This window comes from Salvia hispanica, chromosome 1 (assembly GCF_029641045.1).
Source record: "Salvia hispanica isolate PSC_SH4W2 chromosome 1, Shi_PSC_v1, whole genome shotgun sequence".
Classification (NCBI taxonomy): Eukaryota; Viridiplantae; Streptophyta; class Magnoliopsida; order Lamiales; family Lamiaceae; genus Salvia; species Salvia hispanica.
The window spans coordinates 58384232-58403132 of NC_142692.1; the positions used below are offsets into that span (position 1 = coordinate 58384232).

General features: G+C 35.1%; 3 protein-coding genes across 6 annotated transcripts; 1 reads left to right on the forward strand and 2 right to left on the reverse strand.

The window, feature by feature from the left end:
• Positions 1–131: 131 nt before the first annotated feature.
• LOC125221633 (protein involved in starch initiation 1-like) lies at positions 132–3078 on the reverse strand. Its single transcript, XM_048123808.2, has 2 exons — positions 2836–3078; positions 132–2550 (listed from the first exon to the last, which is right to left on the reverse strand). The coding sequence occupies exons 1-2, from the start codon at positions 2875–2877 to the stop codon at positions 316–318; spliced, it is 2277 nt and encodes a 758-aa protein (XP_047979765.2). The 5' UTR covers positions 2878–3078; the 3' UTR covers positions 132–315.
• Positions 3079–7341: 4263 nt separating this feature from the next.
• On the reverse strand, positions 7342–12726 carry LOC125223015 (PX domain-containing protein EREL2-like). Of its 4 annotated transcripts, none has more exons than XM_048125962.2 (10): positions 12390–12726; positions 11730–11840; positions 11078–11176; positions 10824–10910; positions 10442–10550; positions 9524–10314; positions 8981–9145; positions 8657–8899; positions 7865–8083; positions 7342–7710 (listed from the first exon to the last, which is right to left on the reverse strand). In XM_048125962.2, the coding sequence occupies exons 1-10, from the start codon at positions 12477–12479 to the stop codon at positions 7531–7533; spliced, it is 2094 nt and encodes a 697-aa protein (XP_047981919.2). In that variant the 5' UTR covers positions 12480–12726; the 3' UTR covers positions 7342–7530. The 4 variants fall into 4 exon arrangements, with proteins under 4 accessions (XP_047981919.2, XP_047981918.2, XP_047981917.2 ...); XM_048125961.2 differs by having other exon boundaries at positions 7342–7713; XM_048125960.2 differs by having other exon boundaries at positions 7342–7719; positions 12390–12725.
• Positions 12727–15067: 2341 nt separating this feature from the next.
• On the forward strand, positions 15068–18078 carry LOC125224055 (UDP-N-acetylglucosamine transporter UGNT1-like). Its single transcript, XM_048127397.2, has 10 exons — positions 15068–15461; positions 15631–15707; positions 15805–15966; positions 16042–16175; positions 16253–16383; positions 16472–16516; positions 16587–16684; positions 17026–17133; positions 17497–17553; positions 17630–18078. The coding sequence occupies exons 1-10, from the start codon at positions 15326–15328 to the stop codon at positions 17702–17704; spliced, it is 1023 nt and encodes a 340-aa protein (XP_047983354.2). The 5' UTR covers positions 15068–15325; the 3' UTR covers positions 17705–18078.
• Positions 18079–18901: the final 823 nt, after the last annotated feature.

The window sequence follows — 18901 nt, forward strand, 5'->3', positions numbered from 1 at the left end:
CTTCGCTTTTTTGACAAAAGAAATTGTTTTGATAGTTAAACAACCAGAAATTTAGAGATATTGATGCAAGACTTTTGATTAAATAAAGTGTTTGATTTCCTTGGCAATTCACTACCAAGACGCACAAAATCTTATAGTATAAACTCCATTTCCCAAAATGGAAAAAAGATTTTATTTATGTATGCAGTGCATGTATATTAACAAAAAAAAAAAAAGGCACAACAATTTTAGAAAAAAATACACAATTACAAGATGCATTGAGAAAACAGTCCACTGGAATTAAAAGAATGGGTTAGAAGATATACTAAGGCTCTATTAAGTCAATAAATTCATACTTGCATCTTTCACTAGATCCTCAGTTAAACTGAGAAGCCGTGATACTTCGTCTTTGACTTCCACCGGACACTCCTCAGAACCATCGTCATCCTGCTCTTGCAGGAGGATGTCGTTCTCGGCCTCGATGCTCAGACCAGCTTGGTGCAGAAGCTGGCTACTCAATTCTGTGATTCTCTCTAGTGCACTTGTTGCAGCTTCGACTTCGAGTTGAGCTGCTTCTAATTGCAGTTTCTCAATTGCGACTTCACCCACGCTTTTCTCACCAATTATCTCCTGTGATAATTCATACAGCTGTTTCAGATCTGTATCTTGCATGACTCCCTCTCTCAGTTTTGCTATTTCCTTCTCTTTAGCATCTAGTTTTCTGATAGCCACGTTTAGCTCCTCGTCTTTCATTATGAGATCCTTATTTGCTGCAAGAACTTCCATTTCCTTAGCTCTCAGGCTTTCTCGGGTGAACTCGAGTTCAGTTTCAAGTTGCTTCACCTGCCACTTGGAGCTATCAGGCAGCCTATCTAGCAAAGGAGATGAAAAACCATGGTTTTCCTTATCAGTTGGGATCAGTGCGTAGTATCCTTGGTCGTTGAGTGATAGAACTACTTCATTAGTGAGATCTACAATCTTTCCCACCACAGCCTCAGCTTCAGAGAATTTTAACTGTGCATTGGTTAGTTCATGTTGCATTGTTAGGACATGCTGGCCCTTCTCCTTGAGCTCGGACACAGCTCCAATGAGCTCCTCTTCTCGGCTGGACAAAATCCCTTTCAGTTCAGCAATCTGATGACTGAGTTCCTCCAGCATCTCTTTTGCATCTGAGAGTTCCGAGTTTTTCTGCTCCAATATAAGTTGAAGTGAAACCAGTTCGGACTTTAAATGCTGGATCTCTAATCTTGCTTCTACCAGTTCTGACTCTTTAGCTGTGAGAAGAGTCTGTGACTCTTCAAATGCAGCAGTCTTGCTGTCTATTTCCTCGCGGAGAGCTGAGAGTTCTGAAACTGCTTGTTTCAAAGCTGACCTCTCTTTATCTAACGTTGTCTGTAGCTCAGCAACAAGTTCTTTTTCCAACAATAGATCTCTTTTAAGCTCCTCGTTTTGAGCTTCAGCAACCCTTAGTTTCACTCTCTCACTTTCCACTTCTGCTTCGGCATCTCTCAAACTTGGCAGATACGACATAATGCTCTGCCTTAGCTCTTCAAGTTCATTAAGCTGTTTTTCCAACAACCGATCTTGACTTTCCATTTTCTCTTTGGAGGAAACCAAAACTTTTTGAGAAGAAACAAGCTCACATTTCACATCAGAAATAAGTTTTTTCACTCTCCCAAACTCATCTAGAGTGGAATTTGCTTCCCCAACATGCTTGGATGTTTGCTCTGCAAGCTTTCTCAACTCCTCCTGTGCAATTAGCCAGTCCATTGTTTGCTTCTCCAACTTTGCTTCCGCATTCTTCAATTTCTCAGATCCAGATTCCTGCATCCGAATGGAATTTCCAAGCTCTTCCTCTTTCTCTCGAATTACTCTCTGAAGTTGCTGGAGCTCAAGTGCTTGCTTTTCCACAACTTTGTTTGCTTCATCCAGGAGCCCGGACTTGAAGCAGAGTTGTGATTCAGCATTAGCAGCTTCATCAGTCTTCTTCATCAGTTCCTGTTCCATCTTTGCGATTTCCTCTTCTTTGACCAACAGTGCTACTTGGGAAGCAGAAATCTTATCATCCCTTTCCTTGAGCTGAAGCTTAAGCTCACTGATTTCCAAGGCTCGTGAAGCCAACTCTACATTTGCTACCATCAGCTCCTCCTCGAGCTTTTCCTGCTTCAGTGTAGCAGCTGCCATTTCTTCTTCTCGTCGCTCCAAACTCTTCCTGGCTTGATGAATTTCATTGAACTCCAACACCACCTTCCTCTCCGCATCCTGCAGATCCTCTTCCTTCTTCTTCAAGGCTACTAGAGCAGCATGAAGTTCCGATTCGAGCTCACCAAGACCCACACCAAGCTCAGGCGAACTTGGATCCCTACCTATCTGTTGTTCAAGCTTCTGAGTCTGAGCAAACAACCTCTCCAGAAGAACCCTAGCCGGTTCACTCGCCCCACTATCACTAATACTGGAGTGCCTACTGCTATTTAACACCGATTTGACAATCCACGACAACTTAGACTCGCTTCTACGCAGCTTCAGAAACTCTACCCTCTTTTGCTTCCATTTTGGACTAGAATAGCATAACTGCAAACGATATTCAAAGTCACGACTAAGCATATATACAATTTAATGAACATCTATCGAAAATCAAGATATTAATCCAAATTCACAAATACTACCATATAAATGCAATCGCAATGTGTTGTATTGATAATCAAATCGAGAAGTTTTCTCCAAAAAAAAAAATCGGGAGGAATATGAGTAAATTAGTTGGCACAAAAGCAGCAGCAGCAGCTATATAAATCGAATCATCAAAAATCAATTGGTACAAAAAATTGCATAAAAGAGAGGGGGGAATTAGAAAATGACCTGAGGAAATGAGGGTAGGGAAATAGAGGTAGAGAGCGCCATACTTCATCTGCCGACCACATCTGTTCTCAAGCGTACCTTCAAACACATGGCAGGAGACAGCAGCGAGAGAGAAAATTAGGAATTGCAGTATACAAGGGGTGAAGGAGAGAGGAAACTTGGAGGTGGAGGAAGGAAGGAATGGAAACGACGAGAACGGCAGCACTGGGTGGGCGATTGGCACGTGTGGCTTTCAGATTACCACAAATTCAAATGCCCCACTTTTTTATTTTTCATAATAAATGAGAAAATTGCCATTGCCAATTACTACTCCTTCCTTATTAAAAATAGAATAAAAATATTTGAAATGACATGAGCTATAATAAACTATTAATAAAGTAAGCGAGAAGAATTGATAAAGTAAGAGAGAAAAAAGAAAAAGTAGTGAAAATAAAGTTAGTAGTATATGGATCTACTTTCTATTTATAGTTAAAGTATTTTATATAAATTAAATTAAAATTTATAAAATGTTTGCCTATATATGTAACCTATAATAAAAATTAAATTTAAGTTAGTGGAATATAAATCTACTTTCTATTTATAGTTAAAGTAAACTTAAACTCCTAATTGTAGATGGACTAAAATTACAAACATGACTCTAATAATAGAAATAGGGAGTATGTATTCCCACCGTCCTCCATTAGTTGGCACATGTTGATTTGACACATATTTTAAGAAATGTAGTGGAATGTGGATCCCATTTTTATATAATTATATAACAAAATGTGAGTAAAATGAGTTAGCGAAATGTATGGTCCATTACCAAAAATAATAAAAAATTGGTGTCAACTAATTGTGGACGGAAAAAAAAAATCGGTGTCAATTAATGAATGATGGATGGAGTTTTATTTACTAATGGTATATTGATATTAACACAAATCGGGCGAATTCTGATATTTCCCATAAATTTAGATAGTGGCCTTAAAAATCCTAAACTTTAAGATTGTGTCAATAATTCATACTCCCTCCGTCCTCTATTAGGAGTAGCATTTTGACCGGGCACGGGTTTTAAAAAATGTAAAGAAAAATTGGTTGAAAAAGTTAGTGGAATGTGAGAACCACTTTTTTATATTGATTTTATAATAAAATGTGAATGAAATGAGTTAGTGAAATGTGGGACCTACTTACCATTTATGCTAAAAGTGAAGTGCTACTCTTAATTGGGGACGGGTCAAAATGGAAATTAGTAACTTTTATTCGAGGACGGAGGGAGTAGCATATTATTCTCTAAATTGGGAAAATCTACAAGATACTCTCTCCGTCCCAACTAAATTGAGACAAAACTTTTGAACACAGAGATTAAGAAATTGTGTTGAAAAGTAAGAGAAAAGAATAAAGTAAAAAAAGAGTGATTAGATGTTTTGTTTTTTGTCAAAAAGAGAAATGGCTTAACTTAGTTGGGACATCCCAAAAAGAAATACGACTCAACTTAGTTGGGACGAGAAAGTATGTTTTATCTTTACAACATTATTTTGTTCAACGTCGAACTAGAGAATTGGGGCGTCAAATTAACATTGTTTTATGTATAAAGCCACATAAAATTATTTGAGTTGGGCTAAAAAAATAGCATAAACTTTTAAAAATTTATAAATTTTAAAACTAATTTCATGGTTAAACTAAAAGAGTGATGCTAAATGGCCACATTATGGCCGGCCATAATCTAATTTTTTATAGAAAACTGAGCTCCCTTTAATTGAATTTAATGCATTTTGAAAGTATTAAAATTTTCAGGACTATTCTACCCTTTGTGTTAATTCATCAATAAATAATGTTGTGACCATATACGCATACTTCCTTTTATTATTTTCCCAGATTTTTATAAGAAGAATTAACAGTATTATAGCATAGATATAATAATTAAATATTTAAATTATATTTACTATATATACGTACATGCTATAGTGTAGTGTCATGTTTTACACTAATAATTAACTAATAATACTAATAAAATATTTCATCTGTCCCATAAAAATATATGCACTTTCCATTTTCGTTCGTCCCGAAAAAATATGTGCATTTCATTTTTAGAAAGTTATATCAATTTAATAATGTTAGTCTCGTTATCCATTAACACTACTTTAACTACCATTCTCTCTCATTTTTAAAAAGTTATATCAATTTAATAATGTTAGTCTCATTATCCATTAACACTACTTTAACTATCATTCTCTCCCTTCTCTTACTTTACTATATCATTCTTTTCATCTCTCTTACTTTACTAATTTTGTCTTAATTCTCGTGTCATACCTATTACCATTATTTTTATGGGACTGAGGGAGTATAATATAAGTATAGTGATATAAGTAAAATACATAGTTACCACTTGTTAAGGATAATTTTAAATAATGTTACAACACTGTAATAAAATCTATAATATGACAATATCAAAAAGATTAACAAATAATAATAATTATTGTTATAACATTTAATTGTTTAAAATAATACTACTATTAATTTACAAATTTCATATGATTAGGATACTATCATATTTTGATTTTATCAATTACTTTTAAAAATATAAATTATAATAATATGATTTTATAGTTATACAATAATCATTAATTTGTGTACTAAATATATATAGTATACCATCGGAATAAGCTACAAACCTTATGCGAGCTCCATACTCTCGTTCGATACATGTTTAGCGTTGTTTATTTTGTATTTTATACTTTAGTGCATGTAATATAAATACTAACTATATACTGTTGTAGTGTTATATTACCGTTCGTTAATCAGTTGCATCTTATTTATATTTATCTTATTTATATTTTTTTAATTGATAATAATCTTGGAGTCAGTTGATCTTTGATTTATTTGTATAATTGGAATATTAATTAATTTTACATTTGGTTGGATGATTGGAGAGTAGTAGTACATAATATACATAGTGGTTGTTTGGTTTGTTAGACAAAATAATCATGAGATGTTTATCTAGGATTGAATTGTGAGATTATTTTAGTTAGAAGGGGGAATGTCCATTACTAGTTATCACATGATTATTCATCTATGATTGAGTTGTGGAATTCAATCTCAAGAACCAAACAAAATATATATTTAATCTCGAAATATAATCTTGAAAATGAATATTTATTTACTTTTTTTTAGTACTAACTTTTTAATTTATTATATTTATTTTGATGGGAAAAATTAATACTCTATTTTTAATCTAATAAGTTTGTAATTTAGTTTATACTAGTAAATTTCATTCAATTGATATTCAATTCAATTAAATAACTAGGAGTTCCAATTTATATATATGTACTTTTATTTATTTATGTGAGTTAAGTTTTGAAGTTACATTATAAATATTCTTGACATTAGAAAATAATTTTTAAACATTTGTGTTTAGGAATAATTATAATAAATTAATTTATTGGTGTGCACTTTAACTTTAAGTTATATCTCGTGTTTAGAAATCATAAATTGTTTAATTCAATTGAACTGGATAACAAATAAAAATCTCTAAGTATCTATTCAGTCAATTAATAACATTAAAATATAACAATTTAAACATATTATACTTATTAATTTAATATACATAAAAATAATAATTAGTACTACATATATTAATTTACAAAACTATAAGTATAACATACTACATTTAAAAATATTTAATAATATTAAAATATAAAAGTATAATAATCCTATTATATTTTATAAAATAATAATCATTGTAATGATAATAATAATAATTAATGTTGTTAATATCACTAACTCAATCCTATTATTATTCACATTATTACTATTATCAATCGTTTGAATTATATCTAATCTATAAATCATCATTAACTCAAACTATATAATTTATCGATCTTAATCAAACTAATCTCATTTGTTTGTAAAATTTGGTCTGAAAGGTGGAAGAATAAAGGGTCGGACATTAATGGGAAATATAGAGCTTTATAGGGAAAGGGCTGTTATGTAAAATACTTATGCACTAATAACTAGGCTTAGTTTTTCTAATGTTTTAATACCATTATATCCTTATGTGGATGGCCATAATGTGGCTGCATAGCATTATCCAAACTAAAATGTCAGAAATCATCCTAAATTTAAGACTTTTAAAGACAATATCAGACCACATTCTTAGGGTCAAAAGTCGTCACTCTATCTATAAATGAGAAATATCATTCGATATTATCCCTATCCTTTCTTCTTCTTCTTTTCCGTTGTTATCCTATATTTCTTCCTTGTCTCTATTTTTGCGGACATGGTATTAATTAATTAAGTAAATACAAGAATCTTTTTCGTTTTTCTATATTTATCCATTAAGGCTCGGTATTATCCTATATATTCAAAAAGTCTTATTTTATGAGTTGTTTGTATTACCTGGACAAAAATAAAATGTCGTCTTGAAAAAAGACGAGACATGGTAAGTCTATGATTCTCGCACAGTTTTAGAAGACAAAATCCATAAACCAACAAAATTCAACAATCTTTTCTCAACTCAGAACTATGCAACAATGGATGCAAATCGGACTTCAATATATATGTACATTGTTACATACAGCACGGATAGGGACCAAAAAAATTGACATAGACGTGTTCTTGCTTGTAAAACGAACTCTACATATTATTCGCATTTGTATGGTACACGGCCCGACTGAATTTACATATATGTCGACGAGTTAGCTGCTGCTGCTATGTTAGATCTCACTTCCTAGTTCCTACATTTACATCTGACGTTTCACCTTTCTCCTTTGATTTGAGACTGTTAACTATAAGGGAGTTCACCTGCTTTCTCAACGCGCCATTATTGGCTAGGAGACTCGTTAGTGTCTGCCTCGACTCCTCATCAATGGAAGTTGTGTGATTATCGCCATCCTCGGCTAACTGCTGAAACTGATTACATTTAGAAGATGAAACTACCATTATCGTCATGAGGACACATGAGTTTAATTGAATATCGATGTTTTACTATCTCTAGTTCTTCAAGTATGAGGATTATTAGAATAGTGATTAATAGATGAAGCAGCTAGGAGTGTACCTCGGTGAGGAGAAGGTCTATCTGATTTTCAGATGTGCCAACAAAATCCAACTGCTCCAATAATGACGGAAGACTGTCAGCTGAGTCCCCTTTTGCATTTGTTAAATTGTCCATATTGCACTCCTGAAGCTGATCCTGGAGAATCTTGCATCTATCTAGCAACTTCCTCCAAGAGCTTCTCACCTGCTCATTTCTCTCTCTTTCTTCCTGAAGTTGTTCCTGGGATTCCAGAAGCAGTTCCAAAAGTAAGAGAAGATGAGCATCTTGATTAGACAAGGTTCGTTCCAAAGGTCAATAATACATGCAAAAGAAAAGGATAAATAATGACAGGGAAACTGATATATTAAGGTGGTGTTCGGTATGTTAGACAAGATAATACGGAGACAATATGGCATAAGCCAAAACAGACTTTATCTTGGATTAAATTAATTGCATGGGTGGAGATGGGATGGATAATCCTGAAGCAGGGTTTAATCTTCACTTTGGAGACGGCCCTAGACACATTGTCACAGGCCAAGTTTTTTAGAGAAAAGGCAACTGAACAAGATATAAGAATAAACATGGCCTCTAGTCATGAGCAATAGCGGGAACCGAATGGGTCCTAAAAGAATGCATAGTAATATACTCCATGTTTTTCAAGAACCTCTCCCTGCACATCTCATACGTAAGCATGGATTCCAGGTTGACTTGATATGAGAACGTTAAAGTTCAAACCATGTTATGCATAGAGTGCCTGACAAATGATTACCTTTTTGGCTTATTATGTCAATGTAGTAGTGTAGCAAAGTATACCTCCATTTCAGATTTTTCTCTGAGAGACTGCTTCAGCTGCTGCGTTAATTCTGATTGCGAGCTTCTTAGAGATCTTACTTCCTTAACAAGAACTTTGATGTCAGCTTTGGATTTCACTTCCAGCGCTTGATGTTGCTTCAACAAGTCCTCAACTTGCTGTTTTGAAGAGTCCAATTCCTGACGCAACGCATCCATCGGCTGATTGCCTGGTGAAACAGAAGGCTGAGCATCTGGCCTCTGATCCTGGAATAGGTTTCTATCATTATAGAAATTTTCAAGCTTACATAAACTACCACAGTGATGTCAATGAACAGGACATGAAACCTGTTGAGAATACAACTTCGATTCTAGTTCCATAGACCTCTGCCTAAGTTCTTCCATATCCCACTGCATTTGAGTAACTCTTTCTCTTTCAATTAGTATAGCCTGCTCAATATTTTCTTTGCTTTTTTGTTTAGTAGTTTCAAGCTCCACTTCCAAATCCTTCACCTGGGTAGAAATGATATCATGGACTGTAATCTTATACTTGGATGAATGTTAAAACTTGGCAGAAAAAGACATATATGCAGGGAACATTTCGTGTAAATTTATGTAACCAATGCTAATTTCACATCATTGGTATTTATTATGTTTGAGTCTAATACTAAATACTAAGGATAACAATTGTAGGACTCACATTGGAAAATTTAGTGTTAACAACCCAGTTAATAGAAATATATAACCAATGGTAATATCACATTAGTGTCAGATGTATGTTATCCTCAGATTTAAATGATTCCTTCCAGATAAAGTCAGTTTAAGGTTCACGTATCCTAGGTACCTGAAGCCAAAATATAAAATGGGTTGAAACTGTCAGCATTCAGATACCTTTATCGCAAGATAGTCCTTCCCGGCAATTTCTTGATTCAACCTTGATATAAGATCTTCCATATCAGTTTTGGCTGTAATCAACCTCCGCTGCATTGTCATAAGTACTCTATTCATCTTCTGGCGCTGATCCTCTGGGACCAACAGGTGTATATCATCTGGGAGATGATAATCAGAGTCTCCAACAGTTCCACTGGTTCGTCCAACCTCACCCGAATTCCCAAAATCAGAAGGCCTGTGCCCATTTGGATTTACTAAACTTAATGACTCACTGCCCATTAAAGTGCTCCTGTCGCTTCCAATGCTCTCATTTGACAACTTTCGACCATGATGATCCAATGAACTACGCTCAGCCAGATGCTCTGATATATCTTCTGCATGATGAGAGGCTTTCAAAAATCTTCCATTACTCATGTTCTGCTCTGAGTTATGATTTTCTCTGGCATGCGCTTTATGTTTAGGAAAATTCTCGAGCTTCTCTAGAATAGCATGCCCCATCGACAAGCCCTCATCAATATTTGACATGCCATACTTGACAAATTTATCTACTGGACTTGTGGCATCATCATAAAATAACAGATCCTCAGTCTCAACTTCAGAGTTGTTATCCCTTCCAAGGCTAGGAGAACCAATATCAGATATCTCATAAGCTGTATCACTGCCATAATCTGATGCCACTGACGAACTACCCGCTAACAACGTGCTTGAATTTGGATGCATATGATGAGATGAGTCCGTGTTAGTTAGAGAAATATGTGAATCAGGACTCTGCATGCCCTCTTCTTGGAATGCTGGAAAAAAATGTAATGGACGAGAATTTATAAGTAGCTCAACTATGGAAAATCCAGGCTCCATGTAGTAAATGATTGATTTTTAAAAATATAGTAGCACAGAAATATCAAATTACAGCATGCTCACATGACCTAGCAGCAGCTTCCAGTTCAAGAAAGGATGCAACGACAATGCTTCTTGATAAATCAATATCTGAAAGCAAGTTTGCCATCCATTCCTCCAAAGAACTCCTTCTCTGTATGAAAACAGAAGCCTCTATAATCTTAACAGTTTTTGAAACCAGAGAAGTAAAATATGGACTAGAATTCCAGTCTCCAGGACCAATCTACAACCTCCATCCTAGGATTTATGTTGTTTCAGACTTCAGAGATAGCTAGCTTTGGAGATGTCATAAGGCATCAAGAGCAATCATAAACTATGTGCAAGCGTCATCCCACTCCCTCCAAAATGACAGTTGTTTGCAACGCAAAATATAACTTTAACAATCTAAGCTATAGACAATATTTACCGCTTCCAGCATTGCCCTTGTTTTCATCTGCAAGAGCCCTTTTGGTGGAGTTGGTGGAATGCTTTTCCGAGGAAAGGCTCGTTTGAGCTACAAGAGAAAGTTGAGAACAATACCAGAATCAGTGACTGCATCTTCATAACAGAAACCATGCAAGTGCTGAGTCCGGAATCAAATAGCAATACATATTACTATATTAGTCTATACATGTTTATGCATGATAATGCCACAACGCTAACTAAAATATGTGAGCTTACAGCAACATGTAATTTTAGGAAATCATTGAATCTCCTCAACACCGTTCTTGTGGTCGTAATACCTTCTGGTGATTGTATGCCAACCTGAACCCTGTAAAACTGCACCTTATAATTGTTAATTCAGGAACCACTAGTAAGTAGCAAGTGAAAAACCTCTACAAGGAAAAAGCTCCTAATACAACCAGAGAGGATCAGAACATTCACAAAACAAGGCCTGGACTGACACTGGATACCAATGACAATCAAATGAGAAGAAGAGGTTCATATTTTCCCATATACATAGAATCATAGATAAATAGGGAGCAATCAAAATAGCAAAAGCTGATTGATTATAAGAATATCTGAATGTGAAAGTTTACCATAACTTGCATAGATATTGGCTTAAATGCATTATTCATAAGACTTGGAGTTCACACCAACCAGTTGCTGGAAGAAACCGACCAGTTCATCCTAGACAATGTTAAAAGGTTTACAGCAAGGGAGCCACCTACATTGATTTGACTAATCACTAATGTTTTGCCACCCTTTTATGCTGATGGAAGTGAAGCAATTTCTGTTAACTATTATTTAATTTTTGCACACTTAACCGAGTATAGTTTATAAGTGCTACATATCATGTAACAAACATGCAATAGAAACATTAGATCCATACCACTGTTGGGTCAGAATCTTTTGACTTTGCAAGTACAATCCATGAAGGTATAGTGATGCAGTAACTCCATCCTGTCCGAGGATCATGAGGCCAAACACTTTCTCTCCCCACCTGCAAAGTACATTAAGTCATTAACATTACACATAATGCCTGAGCAGAGAAACGGAATAAGGTTTGCCACTGAAAACAAGCAAATCACAGCAGCAAGGCCTATGCTCCGTAGTTCAGCATTTCAGGGAACCACCAGTTATAGCAAATTTTATAGCAGATACTTAATAACTTTTCTGCTAACAAACAAATTTCCCCTTAAACCTCATCTTGAGCTCACCACCAGCAGAGAAATTCTATCTTACACTATAATCCCAACTGTCACTCTGATTACAACATATTTTAACTAGTTGAAATTATCTGAAAAATCCAATTTTATGACTGAACTCAACAATATCGAATAAGCAATACATGGAGCCCCAAAATTACAGGAAACCTTCTGATCTTTCTGTTACTCATAACTGTGTACATATCGAGCTGATCACACGCCTTAATTCGTCAAAAAATAAATTACACCACCACCAGCTATGGGAATCGATCAAAGCATCCAGGTAAGCGAATCAAATTCCTTTAGATTAATCGAAATTCGGAAAATTAAGAACAGAATTATACCCAAATTCGAGGCGGGGGGCTCCAATCCATTCCCAACGGCAACGGTGAAGTCCCATCGTGGCGGTGCTTCGGTGGACTCGGCCCCTGCATCTCCACACGTCTGGAATCCGATCACGATAGATCAATCGGATGTATTAATGAGTACAATTATACTGAATCAGTAATGTTGAGCAGCACTACAAGACGACGGTGGTTAATGGGCATCGAGATGAAATTGGAATTAGAGTGAACTTTGGGATCAGAGGGCGCACGATAGCCCCTGGCAGATGGTGCGCTGCTTCGGCTTTCACGATTTCTCCTCCATTTTTTTGTATTATTCCTTCTTTTTTTTTCTCTCTGATCTGCAAATAAGATTTCTTGAAATATGGAGACAGATTTAAAAAAAAAAAAAAAAATTAAATTCGTTTAATGGGGGTGGATAAACGGTTCTCGGTTATTCGATTAACCAATAATCGAAATTCACTGTGTTTGAATCGATAACAATTTAACATTTTTCTCAAAGTCGATTATCGGTTATAACCGATAACCAAAAATAAATTATTTATATAATATCTTAAAGTCAATAAAATATATAAATAGTATTTTAAAAATATGATCATCCAAAATCAATAAAGTACCTAAATATTACTCCCTCCGTCCCGCTTTAGCAGTCTCATTGACTTTTCTGCCTTATTTTTATAAAAATGATAAAAAATAGTTAAAGTGGAGAAATGGTAAAGTAAGAGAGACGGTAATGAAGATAAGACTATAATATTCTCTCTCTTAATTTACCAATTATTCTCTTTAACTACTTTTTATCATTTTTACAAAATGAGGACAGAAAAGTCAATGAGACTGCTAAAGCGGGACGGAGGGAGTAGTATTTTACGAATAGAATGTCTATTCACTTAATTATCGTAATAAAATTATTAAATCAATTTAAAGTTAAACTTTTCAAGTACCTAAACAAATTTATGTATTATTAGAAAATAATAATAATAATATTAAAAGTAGATGAAAGTTAAAAGTTGAACTATTGAACTTTGAATCATTTGGTTATTTCGGGTATAACCAAACCAATCGATTCTAACCGAATAGATTAGTTAAGCAACCAAACTAGAGATCAGATGATTTCTGGTTAGTTTTTTTACCAACTCTTAGTGTCGGTTAATTGACCGTTTACCCATCCCTAGTGAAGAAAAAAAAATTAAGTCACTAATCTTTAAGGATATGCTAGAAATTTTTGTTAGTTTCCGGATAAACAGATATACAAACTTGTCGGAAGAAAATTACAAGGAAATAATAAGGAGAAAATTAAACGGAGTAAATCCAATCAGAAGAACTATAAAATTGGGTAAGCTGAGTCGATGAGTCCTCTTTCCGCAAGACGAGATACGCCTCGGTGGTACTCTTGGATTAGCGTATCGTCCCCAAAGATAAAACAACTTCTTCTTGTTCGTTGCAGCATTGCAGGAACAAGCTCTGGCGACCTGGATGATAGCGAGAGCAAAGCTTCGACAGAAGGAAAATGCAGCGAGGAGAGAGCGCGTATGCAGAATGCTTGAGTATTGTTGTGTGTATGGAATGCAATGGATGCATGTCTATTTATAGGCCGAGTCCACCTGCAGGGGTGCTGGAGTCAACAGACATAATGTCTGTCATCAAGGCATTGATTGTAACCGTTGGGGGTTACTGACTGTTGCACTAGCCGTTGGGGGTTGAAGAGACACGATGCATGTGAACATGCTACACTAAGGGGTACATTGGAGACCTTTTAGCACCCGTTATGCGTCGAGGTCCATCATGGACACAGCGTGGGCCAGGACCCGCCGTGCGTTGGAGTCCGTTGGGGACAGTGTGGAATTTGACGTGGTTTAAAAAGAATAGGCGGGGCTCGAACTACGTCCAACGACCAGCCCCAAAGAACAACCCAAAGACCAATTGCCAAGATCCAAGTCCACAGTGCACAACTAGCGGCTCTCGGCCTCGGCGAGGCGGGCAGCGGCCCGAGTGTGGGCTCTATCGCTCATCTTAGTCCACAATAATTATTACACGTAATATTTCATCTTATTAAATACCTCTTCATAGAGGTTTTATCATTCCCGATGTGGAATAATTAACACTTAGTTAATTAATCCATTGGCTTTTTCATTGTACATTTTTAGCTTTATTGTGACTAACTTTAATACTTCCTCCGTCCCAACGAAGATGACTCCTTGGACGACACGCGAATTTATGCAACTTTATTTTGTGTGTGAAGTGAAGAGAGTAAAGTAAGAGAGATGGAATAAAGTAAAGAGAAAGGTGTTCCATTTTTAGTAATGAGTCATCTTAGTTGGGACAAACCAAAAAGAAAAATGTGTCATCTTCAATGGGACGGAGGGAGTACATTATTTTTCACTCAGTGGGGATCGGTTTTGAGAGAATGAATATACTACGGTAATTTACTCAGAACGTAGATTGATAAGGCTCGTTTAAATGAAGAAAGAAAATATAATTTTTATATTCATATGGAGAGAGAACTTTTTCCAAAAATGTAAATGTGAGATCTTTTGTGGGACAAACTAGAAGGGAAAGTGTGATATCTTTTGTGGGACGGAAGGAGTATGAGATTGGAAAAAGCATAAGAAACTAGAGTAGGAAAGAAAATATAATGGAAATATTATTTCTCTGTGTTCGGAATTCGATTAAGTTAATTTGAACTCAATGATTGGTTGCAAAGTTAAAAAATGTAACAAAATCGTTATATGAAGTCCAGCTTCCTTTTTCTAGTAGCAGAGGTTAACCAAATCAGATTCTAAAATGCAGATCACATGCAGATTGCATAGATGATCATCATTTTATTCAAACCGATTACACTTTGGAGCAACTGCCAACTGCTATATACATCAACACCCATGATTTTTCAATCATTCGCAAAATTTTTGAGATTCTAGACTTTTTCGGAACGCAATTTTATGGCGACGAGCGGTGGATATCTTCCGATCACCGCGATGGATTCAGCTGCGGAGGAAGTGGACGAGAAGCAGTTGAAAGCCTCCGCCATCTCTAAGGCCGGTGCTTATGCCGCCACCTCTTATATGGCATGCGCCGGTAATTTCTTCAATTTCGATTATTTCAATTTCACATGTTTTGTTGTGACTGAGATCGGAATGTCTAGCTCAATTTGATAATTTAATGTTTATGATTTCGTTTTGGATTGATTTGATATGTTAAAAGCCCCAAAATATTCAAAAACTAGGATAATTTGATTTTTTTGCAGTGCTATTGGTGATGTTCAATAAGGCTGCTCTTTCTTCATACAGCTTCCCGTGTGCTAATGTCATCACTCTTTGCCAGGTAATGTTAATTGCTCGTTTTAATTTGGCGATTTCTTATTTTCTTCTGAGATTGATTGTGATTGTATAACAGACTATTGATTTTGTTTTGTGTATAGATGATATCATCATGCTTTTTTCTCTACGTATTAAGGCGGTTAAAGATTATATCGTTTAATTCGAATGAATCTGGAGCACTCGGTGATAATTTCGGAACATTGGTATCGATAAAGACATTGATCAACGCCTCACCTCTTTCTATGACCTATTTATTTTACATGGTAATACCTTTTCCCAGTCATGACTAGTTAGTTTCTCACTGAGTTGCTCACATTTTTCGTTTGTTTCTTTGAAAGCTAGCCTCCATGGAGGCTGTTCGGGGAGTAAATGTACCCATGTATACAACCATAAGGAGAACCACAGTTTTCTTTACAGTGATGATCGAGTTCATCTTTGCGGGGCAGAGGTATAGCCGTCCTGTTCTTGGAAGGTAAACATCCTATTATTCTCAACACCCCTTCTTGAAGTTATATTTGCCTGTCTGATGAATAATTTAGGTTTTTCCAGTGTGGTAATAATTCTGTTAGGTGCTTTTGTTGCGGGAGCCCATGACATGTCTTTCGACTCCTATGGTTATCTAGTGGTGGTGTTAGCCAACATATCCACAGCAGTGTATCTCACAACCATATCTCGCATTGGTAATGCTTCTTTTTATATCCTCATCTTGTTTTAGCTGCTGCTGCATCATTCTTGGCTTCGATTTTGCTGATACTGTATTCTACGCAGGGAAAACTAGTGGTCTCAACAGCTTTGGCCTAATGTGGTGCAATGGTGCATAGCCACAACTTTGTATTTACCATCTTTTAATATACATGTTGTAATTTACCTTTTTCTGATACAGGAGTTTTGTGCGGACCAGTTTTACTGGTTTGGATCTTTATACAAGGTGACATTAAGAAGACAATGAATTTCCAGTATTTGCTCTCTCCGGGATTCCTGGTAATATTGGATGACTAGCTTCTCTCCATTGCATATTCAGTTTCTACTGCCCTCTTTTCGTTTCCACCAACTTATAATGTTGTCATTGTACTTAGTAATCATTTTAAGCAGTCATTTATTGATTCTACCGTTCCAATGATCGTTACTGTAATGGCATGATTGTGCATATTGAGAAAGGATTCGGTTCCAGGTGCATCCTCACTGTCCTATTAAGTACAGAAAGGTGGATCAGCATATTGTACTGCTATCTTGTCTTTCTGAGTCTTAAATTTTACTAAATGACGCAAATACGCATTTTCTGGTTGTGGTTACCCTTCATGATTCAACTCTTCTGATTTCAGGTAGTATTGTTCTTTTCTTGCATACTGGCATTCATCCTCAACTACACCGTATTCCTCAACACGACTCTGAATTCTGCTCTAACGCAGACAATCTGTGGTAACTTGAAGGTTTGTTCCAATCTTTTAATGTTCTTTAGTTTAGCCTGCTGTAGTTTATGGTTAATGCAATCTTACACAATTACATTTAGTGAACTGATGCATGACAAATTTTCACATATAAAAGTGGTGGAATACAAATCTGTCATTCTTGATTCTTTTGCACTTGATTAAATCTGTCATTCTTGATTCTTTTGCACTTGATTAAATCTCATATATCAATGATGAAAAATCATGCAGTCAACTCTTTTATGATAGCTTTCCATTATCAGACATTTACCACTATCTGAGTTGCTGCACATTATGTGGTGGAGCTCATCCTATCCACATATATCTATCACACTATGCTAAACTACATGTTTTCCTGTGATGTAGGACTTCTTCACTATTACTTTAGGCTGGGCGATTTTTGGTGGGCTGGCGTTCGATTTAGTAAGTGCCGTCTCTATTTAGTCACACCGGTCTCCCTAATAGCTCGTTTAATCCTACACTAACCCCCCTCCTGCAGCTGAATGTGACCGGGCAGCTCATCTGCTTTGCTGGCTCAGGATTATATGCCTATTACAAGTTCACTGGGAAGTGATGCTGTGATGATCTAAACAGTGATGATCATTTTCTTGATATCTCACAGTATTTATGTAGGGCTGATAGAGACTCCATTAAAATTTAGGATGAGATAGAATAGTGTTGCATATGCTTGATGATATCTATAGCAACTTCCCTACAGTTAGATTTAGTGGAATGATTTTCAGTTTATCTGTAGGCTAAGTCCACATTTTGTTTTTTACCCTACTTTTGATAGTGGTGTGGTGCCTGTTGATGATGGCAGAAAATTTAGCCTATGTCTTTTCATGTCTTTGTTTTTTTCTGGATAAGAAAATCCAGGTGTTCTGTTTATATGTTGAATTGAAGTATTTCCATTTTACTTGTGTTCTAAAAATTTGTTTGGTATGGTAATATCTACATTTCCCTCTTTTATTTATAGTACTACTCCTTATTTATTCATTTTGAATGGGTTGATTGGTTGTTTCATGATTATGAATTCATAAAATGCTAATTATGAGCTGATTAATGACATAATCTAAATCTATATAGATATTACGGAAGTTCCCTGTTTTACAATTTTTTGCCATGTATATTCTTGTTATAAAATAGACGGTGTAAGATTTTATACCATATTTATATATTATTAATTTATTACAAATAAAATTATTTATTTTTCCAAAATTTGATTGTACATATAATATCCTTTTTCATTTATTTTTAAAAGATAAATTAGTAATATAATATATTTATAAGTCATATTCTAATGCTTATAACACCCTAATCCAAAATCAAAACCAAATCTTCACCCTTAGATTTTAAAATGAGTGGATGAGATTAAATCTTACGAATCTCAATAAATAGTAGACAAAATATCAACAAAAAGGTAATGTTGTCATTATGTTATCATATGATAATTTTCGTGAATATTTTTTTATATCAACATAGTGTATTACAAATATCAACAATATGACATAAGAATATAGTAACACTAGTACAAGAAATATCAACACATATTTATTGAGATTTTTACATGGTTTTATTGAGATTTTTTTATTTTTTTTATGTTGATAAAATTCTGGTTATCAACATTTACGAAAACTAAAATAAAAAATATCAAATTTCATCATCCGAACGTCGTCGGAACATATGTAATTGAAATCTCGTTCAAATCCTTATAATATTATCTTTAATTTGATATATTTTTTGCGAAAATATAATTTAAATCGAGAGAGTT

Excerpts from the sequence above, each read along its gene's own strand:
- LOC125221633 (XM_048123808.2), bottom strand. The coding sequence starts at position 2,877 with ATGGCGCTCTCTACCTCTATTTCCCTACCCTCATTTCCTCAG. Across the intron at positions 2,551-2,835 it reads CCCTACCCTCATTTCCTCAG|TTATGCTATTCTAGTCCAAA; the intron begins GTCATTTTCTAA and ends TATCGTTTGCAG.
- LOC125223015 (XM_048125960.2), bottom strand. The coding sequence starts at position 12,479 with ATGCAGGGGCCGAGTCCACCGAAGCACCGCCACGATGGGACTTCACCG. Across the intron at positions 11,177-11,729 it reads AAGATTCTGACCCAACAGTG|TTTTACAGGGTTCAGGTTGG; the intron begins GTATGGATCTAA and ends TATAAGGTGCAG. Across the intron at positions 9,146-9,523 it reads AGGACTATCTTGCGATAAAG|GTGAAGGATTTGGAAGTGGA; the intron begins GTATCTGAATGC and ends ATTTCTACCCAG.
- LOC125224055 (XM_048127397.2), top strand. The coding sequence starts at position 15,326 with ATGGCGACGAGCGGTGGATATCTTCCGATCACCGCGATGGATTCAGCT. Across the intron at positions 15,708-15,804 it reads ATGTCATCACTCTTTGCCAG|ATGATATCATCATGCTTTTT; the intron begins GTAATGTTAATT and ends TTTTGTGTATAG. Across the intron at positions 16,384-16,471 it reads CACAACCATATCTCGCATTG|GGAAAACTAGTGGTCTCAAC; the intron begins GTAATGCTTCTT and ends TATTCTACGCAG.